Source organism: Amphiura filiformis, unplaced genomic scaffold (genome assembly GCF_039555335.1).
Source record: "Amphiura filiformis unplaced genomic scaffold, Afil_fr2py scaffold_87, whole genome shotgun sequence".
NCBI lineage: Eukaryota > Metazoa > Echinodermata > Ophiuroidea > Amphilepidida > Amphiuridae > Amphiura > Amphiura filiformis.
In genome coordinates, this window is record NW_027305551.1 from 134714 (window position 1) to 153167 (window position 18454).

General features: G+C 35.9%; 1 protein-coding gene across 1 annotated transcript in view; it reads left to right on the plus strand.

The window, feature by feature from the left end:
• The window catches only part of LOC140144841 (ATP-citrate synthase-like), a 58001-nt gene extending 41228 nt beyond the window's left edge, over positions 1 to 16773 (plus strand). The window contains exons 14-26 of the mRNA XM_072166643.1: positions 1585 to 1753; positions 2675 to 2779; positions 3836 to 4032; positions 4956 to 5037; positions 5841 to 6079; positions 6570 to 6663; positions 7675 to 7829; positions 8453 to 8603; positions 9072 to 9215; positions 10201 to 10314; positions 11732 to 11814; positions 12708 to 12784; positions 16100 to 16773. Of these exons, the coding sequence (XP_072022744.1) occupies positions 1585 to 1753; positions 2675 to 2779; positions 3836 to 4032; positions 4956 to 5037; positions 5841 to 6079; positions 6570 to 6663; positions 7675 to 7829; positions 8453 to 8603; positions 9072 to 9215; positions 10201 to 10314; positions 11732 to 11814; positions 12708 to 12784; positions 16100 to 16188 (1699 nt within the window). The 3' untranslated portion in view covers positions 16189 to 16773. The remainder of the gene's footprint in view (positions 1 to 1584; positions 1754 to 2674; positions 2780 to 3835; positions 4033 to 4955; positions 5038 to 5840; positions 6080 to 6569; positions 6664 to 7674; positions 7830 to 8452; positions 8604 to 9071; positions 9216 to 10200; positions 10315 to 11731; positions 11815 to 12707; positions 12785 to 16099) is intronic.
• Positions 16774 to 18454: the final 1681 nt, after the last annotated feature.

Here is an 18454-nt window from a genome sequence, read left to right on the forward strand (position 1 = left end):
ATGATGGGATTTCTCAATCGTGTCCATTGCTTTGGTTCCTTTTCGAACAGAAATGGGAGTAAAACTATAATTTTTGTGTTTATAAAAATTTATTGAGCTGTCAGCAATGTTTCTGCTATTACTGTTTCCATTTCAGCATCATATCATGATATTAGAATGGACATTTTTGAATATACAAATGCAATTCTCTTCTTGCTCCTGGCTGTTGTTTGTTCAGGATCTGTTGTTCTTTGCCAATTTTGTTTTGCTGCTATTAATCAGTTATCAAACTTGCCTCCAAATAAATAATTATAACATTTATATGGCCTAGGCTTACTATCCAATGCAAAGCTGGAGTATATGCTCCAATCTGGGTTTAAGGGAAAATCAAAAGCAGCCCTCGAATTAAGGATCTGAAGGGGCACGGCAACTTCTTTAGGGCAAGTTGATAATTGCCGTGGATTTTCACTGAAAAGGCAAGGCAGCACGGCAATTTGTAATATTTCAAAAGGGCATCAAGGCAACTGTTGAAAATTTGAGAAGGGCACCAAGGCAATTTTTCAAAAGTGAATAGATGCAAATTACCGTCACTGAATTCGACACCAAAAAAAAACCCTGATTGCTTAAAAAACCTGCTTTATAATACAGTTTAATTTACTTAAATTTTGCGATCCCTAGTTCTGAGCTGCAAAACTGACTCGAAATGTAGCGATGAAACAGCTGTAACTTTGGTAATAATATTGATCAAATTCGCCGGGATAAAAACTATTTTGTGCAAAACATATCTAGAGATGGGCTCACATGTACAAGATAAGACGATACCGGAAGGGTATCGCCATCGGGAAGTCAATGTTTGATAATCGAGAGAACAATTGATTTGCCCAGCGCTCAGATTTTGTTCATGACATCGACACGAGGTCGAGGAAGCTATAGTTACTAACAGCATTTCTGATTGGTCGATAGTACGTTGAAGGTATTTCTCTGACCAATCGAGAAAATGAAGTCAGATTTCTAGTAACCAGATAATGTATAAGCCGATGTGATTGGCTGAATATGTAAGCTTACGTAGGGGTAATGAATATTAATTCACAACAAACTATTGTGTATACTGTGATTGATAGTTGGGTTACGATGCTCAAAATAGCGATCGTGTTCAAGATTTTCGATTTAATTTTCCACAATTTTGCTGGGATTTAGCCAGTACTTGTTAATGATTTTATAATGAAGGGGCAGAGCTGGCCGGCTAGGGCACCACGGCAACTTCATTTAGGGGCACGGCAAGTGACTGCTGTCGGTAAAGGACATACTTTGAGGGCATTGCGGCAATGGGGGTGGGCACCCACGGCAATATGCCGTCGGTGCCGTGGGTTAATTCGAGGGCTGATCAAAAGTCTTATAAATGTAACAGAACAGGAAGTGAGTAAAAATATAATTGATGTTTTTTAACTACATATGAAAAAAATGTAAATGACATTTTAATCTCCTACCTCCCTAATGAAGCTAGTTCAGTTCATAGGACTTTGCCATTCTGTTGGTTTGTTCCCTAAGCACATTTACATAAACGACATTGAAATAATGTTGTGCCTTCTGTTTATCTACTTCTAGTGGTGATCACAAGCAGAAGTTTTACTGGGGCCACAAAGAGATATTGATTCCTGTATACAAGAGTATGGAGAAAGCAATGAAGACCCACCCGGATACCGATGTAGTTATTAATTTCGCTTCGTTGAGGTCGGCTTACGATAGCAGTATGGAAATATTAGAATACAAACAGGTAAAGAAATCAACATACCGTAAAAACTTGATCGTTAGCATATGTGCTTACTATCAAGCGCTTTTAAAACATGCAAACATGAAGTGCCCCATCCACAAAAGTATAAAGGAGTTTTTTAACTTGCAAATTTGTGTCTCAGCCCCATTAGCTCAGTTGGTAAAGCTTCATACTTTGGTACAATTTCATGTTTTCAAAAGTGCTCGACAGTAAGCACATATGCTAACTATTGAGTTTTTATGGTATGCAAAATAATTTACAGTCCAAACCTCTGTTTTCCAATGTGATGGGACTAAGTACTGGGTGGTTGAGTGAAAAATCTGTATAAGACCACAAATAAATCTTTTGACTTGAAGTAGACCAATGTAAGCAACATTTGCATAGATGTAAAACATCTGGTAGTGTAAATTTTGCTGCATTTTATATCCCCTAATATGCTTTTTGAGTAGACATTTAGTTGTCAACTATCACCAAGTCATAAACGAGTATCGTCAACTCAGTCGTGCAACCTTATTACCAGTATTGTGCTAGTCCACACAATGCAGGCAGATGTGGATCAGATTTCACATGTATAATACTCAGTGAACCAGGAAAGTCTTGAGCGAAAATTTAAGAGAAGTGCCTTTGTAGCAGCTACATGCGTTTAGTTATATGCACAAATACTAAGCTTCCAACTTTGCACTCTTTTATCGAGCCATGCATACATTCGTGCTGTACACTAATGTAATTATGTGTTAAAATTAGTAGTTTATTTTAAAGTTAAGTCCAGATTATTCGGAGGAATTCAAATACTGTGCAGTGGGTCAATAAGCTTCACCTCGTGAGTTCAATATTCTTGCCCATACATGCAGTTATCAACCTTTGTACTCTGGTGTTCATAAAAAATGATCCATCTCTGCAACATACTGATTTTGTTTGCTACAGATCCGCACCATCGCAATCATAGCAGAAGGTATTCCAGAAAACAAGACTCGTGTTCTCATCAAAGCAGCTAAAGAGAAAGGAGTAACAATCATAGGCCCAGCAACAGTAAGTATAGTGATTCAATGGGCAATTCCATTTGAAATCCATACACCCTCTGGAAGACAAGACCTTAGTCTCCCACACAGGGGGGTGTAGATTTTCAAATAAGAGTCACCCATTCGGGTAACCCCATTTGAAATTCACACTCCCTGTGTGGAAAGATTAAGGTACATGTCTTTCATAGAGGGTATATGGATTTCAATTGGAATAGCACAGTTCAAATTGGAAGTAGTATTTTCATTGATTTCTCTCAGTACAAATTTCAGGATTCTACTACATCACAAAAAAACATCCACAACAAAAAAAAAAAAGAGTCTGAATTTAATTAGTAACATCAGTAGATCCAACTCCTTCCCAATTTAGATTTTCACTCTCCCAATAGTACATTCTTAATTTCGTAAATGCAACATGTGCTTATTCCTGTTCAGAGGGGACTTTAAACGGATGTGCCTGACAGTCAGTTTTAAAAAGAGTAGGTTGTTAACCTGTGAATTCTACGCCAATTATAAGCCAAACAAAGTAGAGAAAGGGGGGAATCCAGGAAGCTCTTTCCTGAAAAACATTGATATTGGAATGAAAAAAATATATATACATTAGAAATTGTGAAACATTTTGCTAATTTTGATGTATTTTTGACCTGCTCCCACGAAATGGGACGGTGCAGTAGTCACGGTGGTAGTTGCAATATCCCTGGCTGCCGAATTGGTGTTTGTTGTTTGATGCGCACCTGTACATGCCAGAAGTGTCTTCGTGAAAGGAGCATTCTGTATGCCAGTAGTATGTCAACATGCACAGTAGGACATTCACAAAGGACATACTAATGGCTTGTACAAAGAACATCAACTCAGCAGGCAGGAGGTCTCGAAACTACCAATTTGTGATGTAATGCTCATTTTGTTGGAGCAGGTCACATTTTTTCTGAGACCTGTGAGCAGTCATACACCAAAGATTTATACTATAATGCATGTCACAGATGGCCAAAGAAGATAGGAAAGAACAAAGAATCTAGTTTAAACTTCAATCAAACATTGTTTTGATGTCCTTCATAATTTCTTTCCATAGGTTGGTGGCATCAAACCAGGTTGCTTCAAGATTGGCAATACAGGTGGCATGCTGGATAATATCCTCTCCTCTAAACTCTACCGTCCAGGATCTGTGGCATATGTATCTAGATCTGGTGGCATGTCCAATGAACTCAATAATATCATCTCTAGGAATGCTGATGGTGTGTTTGAGGGTGTTGCAATAGGTGGTGATAGGTAGGCATTGCTATCAATTAGGCAGTAACAACGGATAATCATGTCTTCTCATGATGCATTTATGAAATTGCACTAAATCACACTTGGAACCTTGCTTTACTTTGCTAAGTGGGATGGTTATTGTACATTGGACATCAATAAAGTCAATATGTGCCATGATCAAGGGGAATTAGTCAGCCGTCACTAATATCGTTTTGGAGATATTGGTAAAACAGTGTTCAAATTCTTTTTATTTTGTTTTATATTGTTTTGAGCCATTGATAAATTGCTCATAATTCGGTAACGAGATGTTCGATTTTGATTGGGTGTGCATCAAAATGTAGCATTCCTAAACTGCCAGAAAATGATATAAAAAACATCTTATTGAAAATTGCAGACATGCGACTCATTCAAATTGATTATGTCACATATGCATATTGCAGCTGCTGTCGCAAACCTCAGTCAACACACTTGTCTATAGTGTATCTCGTCTCAAGTTGAGAATAATGCCATGTTGGATTTTGGTGTGGGAGATTCGAATCATTGTGTTTATGTGGTTTTGTCACCAGCGCATGGACAGATCACCCTTCTACTCCTGTGTATATGCCCGCTTGGGATTAGGGTTAGTGCACGATTCAAACCTGCCATTGCGAAATCCAACATGGTATTATTTTCAACCTGAGACGAGGCAGAATATAGTTTTTAAAATAATGTGTGTAATATGAGCTGGTTATCAAGACACTAAAACAAGGTATGAATGGACAGTATGATTATCTGCTATGATTACCAATATTATAAATTATTAAAAGATTAAGGTCATGTCTTCCATAGGGGGTGTATGGAATTTAGATGGAATAGCCCATTAAATCCATCATCACAGTGTGTGCTTTGATTTGCCACCTTTCAACATGTTATACACTATTTTTTAACAATTTCACTTTCAGGTATCCTGGTACATCTTTTATGGACCATATAGAACGTTACCATGATGACCCTGAGGTCAAAATGCTGGTCATGCTTGGAGAGGTAGGTATATGTTGTCAAACCATTGTCTTATACCATTTCACCAATGTTACAGCTATTAGTTGAATCCACAATTGGAAGTTATTCCAAGAAATTGTAATCAACCAGTGGAATTAGCAAATAAACATGTTTCAAAATGAATTCCATTTTACGATTCTGGCATAGACCCCTTTTTATTACTTTATTTTTTTATAGCAAAAGAGATTAAGATAATATGTGACACGATCTGGTCCATTGGGGCCAAAGGCGGCAAATTTGAAACTGATAAAGGTAAAAATATGGAGTAAAAACAATAAAATATATATGAAAATAGACATCAAACTTCATAACTTTAGAACTAAGTATGCTAGACCTTTGGTGTTTTCAGTAAATGATAGCCTATTGTATGTATAATGTAACAATTACAGTAATTCAATTTTCAAAAATGCCTCCTTTGGCCCCCGTGGACCAGATCGTGTCGCATATGAACAATATTCAAAATATTAGACCTGCTTATCCTCCATAGTTGTAAACGAGTTGAATCATTTCATGGTCAAGTTGTCATTTCTAACAATATGTCGAGTTGAGTCAAGTCAAATGACTATCTCTATGGGGAAAATTTGAAATCTGAGTCAAGACATTTCATTTTTGAAAAATTTGAGTCTCGAGTCATGACTTGTTTCAAGTCTGCTATCCTCTATGACACTATAGTAGTTACTAAAAACAAAACTTCCAATCTTTTATTCTCTTGATACAAGTTACATACATTTTTGTAACCCAAATAATCTTGATCAGCTAACAATTTCCAACAATTATATCACCAACAGGTTGGTGGTGCAGAAGAATACCAAGTAGCGTCAGCAATCGAGAGTGGTCGTCTAACCAAGCCTGTCGTAGCCTGGTGTATTGGCACATGTGCTTCTATGTTTGCTACAGAAGTGCAGTTTGGTCATGCCGGGTCATGTGCGAACGCTGAGAGGGAGACATCTAGAGCCAAGAACCAAGCATTGAAAGTAGCTGGTGCTTATGTACCCAATAGCTTTGATGACTTAGGAGAGAAGATTAAGTAAGTGATAATAGAACTCTGAAATCCAGGCCCGTATGCAGGATTTTTTTTGGAGGGGCGCTGATTTTGAAAAAGTGGACCTTTTTTCCAAGGGGGGCAATTTTATGAAAAGTGGACTTTCTTCCCAAAATTTGGACCTTTTTTTGACCAAAAAGTGTAAAAAACCTGATTTTTTTGGCTCCCTACGCTCGCAAATGTGATATTTTGGGACTTCTTTTATACTCATGCAGGCTGCCACCAGAGGTGCCGGTGACTGCCCAAATGTATTCAGTGCTTGTGCACTATGTGATCAGTTATGTTATGTAATGTGTTGTAACTTCTTTACCAGAAAATGTTTACCTCTCCTAATTTTGACCCTCGGGTAAAATTTATTCAAGACTAATAATATACTGCTTTTTTACCACCCCTAACCTTAATTTAAATTGTTTTCATAGTATTCCTCCCCCCACAAGTTGCCAGTTTAACCCAATTTTCTTTGTTGTTTTTGCAGTGAAGTATATGAGCAGCTAGTAGAACAAGGCGTCATAGAGATCAAACCAGAGGTCCCACCACCCACCGTACCAATGGATTATAACTGGGCACGGGTAAGTAAGAAAAGCCTTTTACCTAAAGTTGCAAATGCAGTGAAGTAAAGGCATATATGACCCACTGTCTCAATGAACTGAACTGATCAATGGCAAGAGGTGGAATATTTACTTTTATGTCAAATAATGCCAATCGATGAAATGTTTTGGCGCAGAAAACAACATCCATGGAGTGGGATTCATGTGACATGCAGAAAAATAGACAAATTTGCAGTGAAATTAAATAAATAGTAAACATCAGTCCACTGTAAAAAAACATATGGGCCTGAGCCAATGCAAGCAATGAGTAGAATATCCCCAAATGAGGGACAGGATTTGAACAACTGCAATGCAATTAAGTGCGATACTGGATACTTAAGTCTGACCTTGGACACAAGCATCCACTTAGTTCAGAAATTACTTTATTTAGTATCAAGTACACAACTTTTAAGTGCTTGCATTAGAGTTGTTCAACCATGTGCCTCATTTTGGGACATTCTACTCTGCACATTTGTGTTCGCCCAGGCCTACATGAGCTATGCTTTTCTTGCCAACTGTTCACACATTTCTGTAATCCAGTAGCAGGTGTCAGTTGCTGTTTTACCTTCTTTTTTTTCCTGCAAAAAATGTTTTAGACTTAAGAATAACTAGTGTGACCCAGTGAGATTAGGGTTTGGTTATAAGGTTAGGATTAGGGAGAGGATTAAGAGATTTATGTTGAGAAAAACGTTGGGCTATTTCAGTTGAAATCCTTACACCCCCTATATGGAAGACATTACCTTAATCTTCCATACAGGGAGTGTAGATTTCAGAAGGGGTTACCTGAATGGGGACTTCATTTGAAATCTACATTCCCTGTGTGGGAGATTAAGGTCATGTCTTCCATAGGGGGTGTATGGATTTCAATTGGAATAGCCCATCAGGTTGGATTGACAACCACTAATCTATTTAATACACAGCCAAGCAATTGGAAATAATTTGATCTGAATGAAGAAAGGTGGATTTATTTTTATTTGTGCATTGTATTTGCAGGAGTTGGGTCTAATCAGGAAGCCAGCATCTTTCATGACCAGTATCTGTGATGAGAGAGGTCAAGAATTGATATATGCTGGGATGCCAATCACAGAGATCTTCAAAGAAGAAATAGGCATTGGTGGTGTACTGGCATTACTCTGGTTCCAAAGGAGGTAGGTGCAGCAAATCTTGTTCACAAGGTTTATACATTTTTTTGTTTTAAGGAATAACATTTTTCCACCTGGGAATCAAGTCCAAAAACTTCTGTTTTCGAGACCTGTTGAATCTATAGTGTAACAGTAAAAAGCTGCGTCCAATAGGCATTGGTGGTGCACTGGCTTTACTCTGGTTCCAAAGGAGGTAGGTGCAGCAAATCTTGTTGAGAAGGTTTATACATTTTTTTGTTTTAAGGAATAACATTTTTCCACCTGGGAATCAAGTCCAAAAACTTCGGTTTTCGAGACCTGTTGAATGTATAGTGTACCCAAGCAAAAAGCTCTTGTTGCTAAGTGGGTAAAGAATTTGTCTTGAAATCCCAAGGTCCTGGGTTTGATCCTTGGGCATTATCACTTTTCCTGTCTCAACCTCTGTCTTTAACATCTAAATGTCTATTTTACCTACTGGTCATTTTCTCTCAGACTTTGGTAATTTGTCTCACCAATTTTATTTTGTATGTCTTAAAATATGTTAATCAATTTCACAGAACATGAATTAATCAAATTCACAAATGAAAAATGTGAATTTTTCTCAAGAATTTTCCTAAAATTGATTGAATTTCTTATCTATTGTTGACCAGGTTACCCAATTATGCAAGCAAGTTTATCGAGATGTGTCTGATGGTGACAGCTGATCATGGCCCTGCTGTATCTGGAGCACATAACACCATAGTAACTGCTAGGGCTGGTAAAGACTTGATTTCATCACTCTGCTCTGGGTTGCTCACCATTGTAAGTTTTCACGCAACAAATAATGTTATTGTTATCAAACTTACGATATTATTAAGAACTGTCAGATCATCATTGTAGTTTTTTATCATCTCTCGACCAATCACACACACTGTAACATATCGAGTATGTATGAATTAGGGGTTCATTCATATATTTTCATAACTAAATGGTTGTTTATGCCCGAGGCAAGAATATAAACAACTGTTTAGTCATGAAAATATATGAATGAACCCTGTTCATACATACCAGAACATTTTGTGATTCTTATTTCAATTAAATAATAACTAAGAATTACAAGTAACATTATTAAAAAACATGATTTTCCTTCATCGATCATACAGTTGGAACTGGATTGTTTTGTTGTCTTCCACACACCCTGGGGATTTCAAATTCTATATTATTAATCAAAGAGAATTTTTTCCTCAAGGCAACCATTATCTTAAGATACAATGTACCTTTGGTTTCCAGGGTGACCGATTTGGTGGCGCTCTTGATGCAGCAGCTAAGCAGTTCAGTGAAGCCTATGACACCAATCTTATTCCTATGGACTTTGTTAACAAGATGAGGGCGGAACACAGACTCATCATGGGCATTGGACATAGGGTCAAATCGGTAAGTACACCAAGAAATTATTTGAAAGTTTGATTCTGACGGAAGAATATTGGACGACTCTAACTTATTTGTAACTTTTTTCCCCGCTAATATTGTTTTTGAAGATCGAGGCAGTTGGCACATGGCAGTGTCTTAGGTAGCCACCTGTCTGCCCTTCATTTGCCTATCCCTTTATTAGGCTATTCCAATCGAAATCCACACACCCCCTATAAAAGACATGACCTTAATCTTCCACACAGGGAGTGGGAATTTCAAATGGGATTGCCTGAATGGGTGACTCCATTTGAAATTAATGTTCCTTGTATGGGAGATTAAGGTCATGTCTTCCATAGGGGGTGTATGGATTTCAACTGGAATAGCAAAGTTCCTAGGGCCTGGCACATTGTTTTGATCAGCGTCTATCATTGGCTACTCAACATGCCAAATCTTCCCATCAGCAACTGACTTCACATACACAAATGTGTACACCCCTATTAAAATGATGCACTTGTCAGCGGCTACATGTGTCTCTTTTTACATGATAGCTATGAACAAATTCCAGACTCATCTCAAGTGGAGGTCACTTCAAATCATCCCAAGTCACATGGTTTGGGAATACAGAGAGCATTCCTTAACCATGTGACTTTGGGATGATTTGAAGTGACCTTCCTAGCTATTATGTTAAATGAGACACATGTAGCAACTGACAAGTGCATCGTTTTGATACGGATATACACAAATGGTGTCGTTCTATGCCTAATCATAGGAACCAATCGGCTATGCCATGATGCCAATATCATGGAGATTTGCATTTTATTTCGGACTTCCACTTTCACTACTTTAAAAAGAATTTTAAAAAAATCAAATGAGTTAATTTACAAAATTAGACATTGGGCCGCTGTATTCCAAAGAGAATCTGTTAACACTACGCCAGTAAATTTACGCCAGTATTTATTTGTAAAATTATTTGTTTGTAAATACCACTTTGTTGTTTCCTTTGCTTCAGATTAATAATCCTGACATGCGAGTTGTAATCTTGATGCAATATGCCAAAGAGAATTTCCCTGCCACACCTCTATTAGACTATGCCCTCCAGGTAGAGAAGATCACTACAGCTAAGGTAAGTAGGTCAACATAGGAAATAGGAACAAACATATATCCTCCTTCTTTTTCTCTAGCCATTTTTCTAGTATCATACCGTTGATATATCGATCAATCCAATATCGCCGATATTACTTTTTGAAGAAAATTGATCATTTTCAAGTTGCCAATAATGGAAAAAAGTATTAAAAAATCAGGAAAAGAGACTGAAATTGAGCTCCATAAGTCGCTGGAAAGTGGCTGGTGCATTTGCGAGTCCAAATGGCATAGCGCTCCATAAGACGCTGGAAGGTGGCTGGTGCATTTGTGAGTCCAAATGGCATGGTACGTCCTGTTACATAGGTTTGGGTTATGTTGACATAATAAATTTATGAATAAATGTAGAAGATATGAGGAAAATTGGGAGGAAAATCAATTTATTGATTTTTATTGATATTGAGTGGCCAATATATTGATTTTTCTAAAATCCTGACATCGACAGTCCTTAATACTTACCCTCTTTAAGATCCAACTGAACAGAAAAATCTGATGAAAAGGTTTCACATTTGAAATTTGAGTTGGTTTCAATTTTATATGAAACATGTTTTTGTTGCCTTGTCCTTCTTTTTCATCTAGTGTCATGAAGTAGCGAGAGAAATGCATTTTTCTACACATCCCCTGTTGCAAGCCTGTCAATGTTTACTATAAGCTGCCAACAGATCATGATACAAATGACTGAAAACATTATGTCTACCTATCCTCTGTAGTTAATATTTGAAACAAATAGTCCTATTATTTCACTTAACTCAAACACTTCAGTAGCACACTCTTCATATATCTCATTCTTATGTCCTGCTGTATATCTCTCACAATTTCAATTAGCATCCTGATATATCTGTGCAGAGGGGGAACTGTTTTGAGACCTTAAAATGATAGTGATATTCATTTCAACAACTCTTCCTATACCTTTGTACAGGAGCCAACAGTTGTTAATCCGTGATGAATCCACACTTTTACTGTAGCGTGAACACGAGTGAGACTACATGTTACACAAGAGCGCGTAAAATTTGTCATGCCTGGAACTTTTGTGCGCTACATGTTGTTTTTATTATTTCGGAGGAAGCAGTTAAACATTGACCTCTTTATTCTGTAGTTCTTTTGCTGTATCAACAGAAAAAGTATTGATCTTGTAATATTGAGTGCCCGGGTTGAGTGGCAATGACGAAACTGGACATTCCTCATGAAATAATCCTGTGAATTGCACGATCTTTAGCTTGTTTTTGTTGTTGAAAGGGATTCAATCATGTTTCACCGTTGTTCATCACCGATTAATAACTCCCGTCCGGCGTGTCTGCATGGTTTACTAAAGCTGCCCTCACGAAGTAAAACACACACCGCATCGGTGATCAGCAAAACATGATTGAATTCCTAAATTTCAATTTGTTATGTGTTGACAGAAACCAAACTTGATCCTGAATGTTGATGGCTTCATTGGAGTTGCAATGGTTGACTTGCTCAGAAACTGTGGCGTTTTCACAGTGTAAGTTGGTTTTATTTTCTCTTTATTATTATCGCAATTGTAATTATAACAATAGATGGTTTCCCCGGGGGAAAGTTTGGGGACATAAAATGGGGTTTCCAGAGCTAGAATGAGGCCTGTTTTGACTTTTGGGGGAAAAGTGTCTCAGAATTAAGTGCTTGAAGCTCAAATTTGAAGCTAACTTGAAGTATTTGGAATAAAATGTAGCCAAAAGAGGTCTCTGAAATGGAAAAGATGAGTCTTGTGGGCGGCACTTACCCATAATGCAAGGGGTGGGGTTTGCATGTTTGTTTGATATTAAATCATCTTATAGCTAAAATAATAGTTTCTCGATCATGAGAGCTCAATCAGCACGCAATGACGATTGCGTCGGCGTACAACGCTACCACACACGCTGTTTGTGTAGCGCTGCATTTCCTGTGCGTGCACAATCGATCGCGCTATCGTGTCATTCCACTAAACTTGCGACATTACGCAGTGCACGCAGTACATTCATACTCTCATGATTGAGAAACTATTATTTTAGCTATAGTACATGGAAGATTGGTAAATACAATGGGCTCTTCCAGTTAAAAAAAAGACAAAAACACCCTTACGGAATCTGCCACACAGGGAGTGTGAATTTCAAATAGGTATACCTGAATGGGTGACTCCATTTGAAATCTATACCCTCTGTTTTGGAGATTAAGGTCATGTCTTCCATAGGGGTGGGGATTTCAACTGGAATAGCCCAATATGGAATATACTGGTGCATGATAAAATACAATCAAAGTGAAATAGGTGTTCTTTTGTGACCAGTTCTACGTTAAGAGCAAAATGCATTACTCAAGTTTCTTCTCTTGATATGGTAATCTTTTAATCTTTTTTACCTCACTTTTTATTGTTCCATGTAGTGAGGAAGCTAATGAGTACATAGAGATTGGCGCCCTCAATGGTCTGTTTGTGTTAGGCCGAAGCATGGGCTTCATCGGTAAGTCTTTCATAAGAATATGACTGTTTGGTCCTAACCTTTCGTTTTCTAATGGGGTTACAACACAGTTTTGTTGTCGTACCATTTTTCCGATTCCCGTCTTGTAAGCCTCAATGTTTCCTTGTTTTAATATTATAAGCCTTTGTGTTACTGTACAAAATGAAGTCTGATTTGGCTTAATAACAGTGGTGAGAGAAGGATCTACTGTAAAAGTTGTAATTGTTGCACATGTAATTTTATTATTACTTGTTATATTAGTAATAACTTAATATTATGACAATTTTCATTTATGATTTGATATTTTAATAATATTAAAAAAAACCTTTTAGTTAAAAAAATGTTTTCTTTTATTATTTATTATTTTCATAATATCTACATAATTGAACAATTAACTTAATAATTGACAAATAACTTAACAATTCCTAATGTTGAATGTTTTTATCTAAATGGTAAATTACTACAGATAATTAGTAGCTCCTCTTTTGTCTGAATTTTCATAAAATTATGTCAGAACTCAAAAACAAATATGCACACATAATTCCCATCCAATCTGTAGGGCCTCATTTGGAATTATGCCAGTTTATGTTGCCATGACAACATTTCCGCAGGTTTATTGGTGACACGGTTTTTCTTCCCAGGGTGAACAAAGTCAGTGGTACAAGAAAAGGGAATTCCCCAGTCCATTTTGTTTCTTAGTTTGTTGTGGACTGTGAGTCATCATACTTCCCTTTAAGGGGGCATACAGGATCATTCAAAGTGGAAAAATTGTTTTGTATTTTGTCTTCAAAAGTAATGATGATAAGTACATAAAAGTATACATGCAACTTACCCTAAATTTCCATATTGATGAAAATTGTGTACTTTTGTTCTTAGGACTCAAAATTAGAAACAGTTTTCTCAAATGTTTAAGTTAGGACCTTATACTGTTTTTATACCCAAATGTTGGTCAAAATTGGAAAAAGGAAGAAACAAACTCTGAAATTTTAGAAAACTGTTTTTCTAGTTTTGTGTCTTTAGAACATAAATATGCAATTTTCATCAATTTGGTATTTTAAGGTAAGTTGTTATGGTGGATGGAAAAAAATTTGGGGCTTTTCTGAAAAACTGCTCATTGTTTCGGAAATCTGCCATGCTAGTTGGATTTCTTGCATCATTTCCTTTCTGAAAATGTATACTGTTATTTACTTATTATCATTACTTTTAAAGATATAATACAAAACAATGTTTAAATTTCTCATTAGAATGATCATGTGTGCCACCTTATAAAAAAAATAACAATTTGACATAGTTTTTCTTTCCAGGGTGACCAAAATCAGTGGTACAATATGGTGACCAAAATCAGTGGTACAATATAAGGGGATTCCCCAGTCCATTGTTTTTCTCATTGGTCATTGAGTCATAATACTTCCTTTTATTTAACCGCAGGAAAGACTATTTATGTATTATTATGACTATAAATAGTTCCCTTTTTTAACCACAGGAAAGACTGTTATATATTATTATGACTATAGATAGTTCCCTTTTTAAAACCACAAATGCCAACATTATACTTTTATTAAGTTATATGACCAGATATAAAGAGTTACTTTGGCTAAAAGAAAAGATTCATCTTGCATTTTTAGTCAAGGAAAAAAGCTGTTTGATAATTGTCCCATTTTTGGCATACTACATATCAATGTAAAATTTGATTTGCCCCATTTTGGAACTTATACTTATTTAGTTTTGCTTAATTTATTTGAAACTTCCATATTTTTCTGATAACTAAATAAAAGTTCCAAAATGTGGCAAATTTTATTTCACATAACTATGTGGGTGTGTTTTTTAAACAAATCTTACTTTTCTCGGATTTAGTTGTAAACAACAAATCAGGGTTGTATGTAGTCTTGTAAATGACCTAATTATAAAAGGCCATGGTGTGGATTGGTACATTGTGTTTAGAGTTCAAAGTTATTTACTTGTACTGTCTAGTGGGGTAATTTTGGCAGTATTATATTGTCACACTTTGGCATGACTGACAGTGTTGTTGATTGGTTTATTTTAAACTTTTCACATATTAAACCCCATGGATTAAAATTCACATATTAAATCCTATGAATTAAAAATATTTTCATGGGCTTTAAAATTTGCTGTTCTGAAATAAGCTGCAAATATCACAAAAATAAAAAGTACACAAACATTTCACACTATGCAGTGTTTTAAATTTTCCAAATAATATAATAATATGCATTTGTTGCATGATGACACAAATTAAGTTACCACACAAAATCAAGTGCATTGGCTATAGCAATTCGGGTAGACAATGAATGTATATTGCTATAAATTTGGACAATTGTGTGTTAAGACAAAAAAAACACCAAGTATGTCTCAACGCTTGCGAAGATTTTAAAATCCAATGCAGAATGTATTTTTCCCATTCTTTAAAAATTATTTCCCTAACTGAAACTTTCAAAGCTTACATTCTTTAAAAACACATAATGATTTTTTTTTATAAATCTATAGTGTTAATCACACAATTCTTCCAACAAATGCTTTTTAAACATATTTTTATAACAATTTATTGCGAGAACAAATTAAATTTGCCTATTTCTCCAAGACAAATGTGCACAGCAAAAGAAGTGTGCACAGCATCTTTTTATGCTGGCCTTATTTGATTTTTTTATGTTAAAGGAGTATTTCGTGATCCTAGCATCGTCTTTTTATGACATTTTTCAGTACATATCCACGAAAAAAGCACATTCCCAAAATTTCAGTTGATTCCGATTTTGCGTTTGCGAGTTATGCATGATTATGTGTATTACACTGCTCCATAGACAATATGTTGTAATTTCGTTCTGGTGCACCAGAACGAAATTCAAATTTCGCGATATCGAAACGAATTAATCTGCAAGAAATATTTTGTACATAAACATTATGTAGCCAGAGGTTTCCAGTGATATAAAAATCTCAACTTATTTTGAGAAAAGTGGGGGGATGAGGCTGTGGATCACGAAATGCCCTTTTAATTCAACCATCAAATTTGGTTAAGTAAAAAAAATTGTCTAAAATATATTCATTTTTGTTTATTTCCAGCACATTTTGGAACTTGTTAATCAGGTATAAACCTGAATGTCTGTTTTTTCTTGTTGCCACAGTTTATGCATTTTAGTTTATTTTCAGCATATTTTGGAATATTTTTGCCCATTTTCCCTCATTCAAGTACTTTTGACTATTGCCATCAAGGGTTTTGCTATCAAGTTTATTCTCATTGCTAAATTTGGTATTTTATGATATATTTTGTAATCAACATATATTTTGCATTTAATCATTTTATTTTAGGTCATTTCTTGGATCAGAAGAGATTGAAGCAAGGCCTGTACCGTCACCCATGGGATGATATCTCCTATGTGCTTCCAGAAATACAATAAGATATATACCAAATCCCACAATTGATGTATGTCATCAGTGTGTGTTACTGTTGTCATAGCAATGTTGTTACCATGGTTACAGATCATCCATTTTGTCTATTTTTATTTGTTCACCAGGCATTTGCTTACATAAATATTATGTAACAAAATATGTGTAAGTTTGAAAATAAATACACCACTAGCATTATTTCAGTAATATTGCCCTCCTCACAGCACTATTTTGTAGATGTAATGGACAAGTTTAAAAATTTGGATGAGAGTTCCTGATTGGCTGATTGAATCAGGTCGTGCCATTTGATTGGATGATTGAATCAGGTCGTAGCATTTGATTGGTTGATGTACCATATTTCTACCACTTGACTGTGTCTTTTTGTCATCAAGTGCAAGTTTTGTGATATGTATTATGCATGACTTTGTCCTCTTATTCAACCATTGGTAGGTCAATTGCCCGGGGGTGTCACTCCCATTGTGGCCTGTACACCATCCGCAATAATCAACTTTTGAAAAGCACCCTGAACAAGGATTTAACCCTTGGCTAAAACAATACCCTAAACAGGTAACACGGGCCTGTTTTCACACCCTAAACAGAGTCAAATTTCATACCCTAAATTTCATTTCCGCGTATTAGCAATTGCAATTTTGCTACCCTTTTTTCCCAATTTATCATGTTTTGACACCCTATAACACGATACGTGCGTATCGTGCCTACCCACGAAAAACTACCCTTTTTACAGGTTTTTATTATCGCGGATGGTGTACCCCGGGGTCAATTGGTTCGTGCTTTTTTATGAACCACTGATCGAAATGATCACAACACAAAATTTGTGTTCAATAACAAACATGGTCAAGAGATCAATTTGGACATGACTGTGCATTCTTAGATCACCAGAATCAGGTGGAAAAGTGTGACACTTTTTAACACATAAGTTGATGGCAGCAGTCTAGGGGGAATAGCATGTGGTGAAATCGGGCCATCCTCCTTTAAATTTGAATTGTATTTATTATATTTTATATCAATATATGTAATCTATTAGAACCTATGAGAACAAAAACATAGTTTCCAAAAAAAAATGACAACTCTATAGAATTTAGGGTTTTAAACCATAGAGAGAGATCTGTAATCCTGATATATAAATATGGCCTAAATATTCATTATTATTCAAGTACTAGTGGAAATTTCAGTTGATTGAACGCAGCCTGACATAATGTGATGATTTTTTTGTGTACATTGTGCGATGTATGCCAGCTTGTGTGACTATGCGTGCATAACACAGAATTAAATCCAACCATGCTAACACACTTGTGATTGGTTAGTATTGTATCCAAGGTCATGCGTTCATGTTGAAGTTTGAAATACGCAAAATACGAGGGCGGTTGGGTCGAGAGCTGTGTTCATTCAATTGAAATTCCTACTATAGACATTTGTGTAGGATTTATTTGATAATTCATGAAGCATTCCATGCATGTGTAAACCACATGGTCAAGTTGAGTAAATGAGTTTGCTAAAAATGATACTGATTCTGTATTATTTCAGACATTTAATATACACATACCTTATAGTGTAGGTTTGAAACAAGCCATCAAACAACCAAGACTTTGGTTTATGAAACTTATGACTAAATTGAAAAGAAGTGTAGCATTGATCAACTTGATACTAATGTACTGAATATACTCTTTTTGTGTAGGTGCAATTATTGTATTGTACCTGTTAGGAATTAGGATAAATATATTGTGTTTGAAATAGCAGCTAATGATGTGACAACCAGAAATGTATTGATATGTTTGATTCAGGAGAAGATATCTTCCCCTTCCCATAATGCATTTCTCACATTTCAATCTTCTGTACTGGTTTGCTATCTAGTGCAATATGTGTCAAAAGTCCTGGACGATAGTGATGAAATGTATCTCAAATGAACAGATCACGTCCAGATCTTGCAAAATATGTTTATTTCTTGACTATTGACCCATGTTTAGCCAGTGATATTCTCAAAATGGAAACAAAGGGAACCTGTACAGTGTACAAAGTCATTTGATGAAATGAAGGAATGTATCATGTTGCAAAGGATTCTGGGAAGGGTAAGATATCTTTAAAAATAAGCAGCTGTTTTCCAAAGAAACTATTGTCATGTGTACTAAATGATACATGTAGTATACCTATTAAATTTTAATATGCGGCACACAGTTTTAAGTTTGTAATGTTACCTTATTTCTTTTCAATAAGTTGATGACCAAGTTGTGTACACATTTCTTTTTCAGATATGAGACA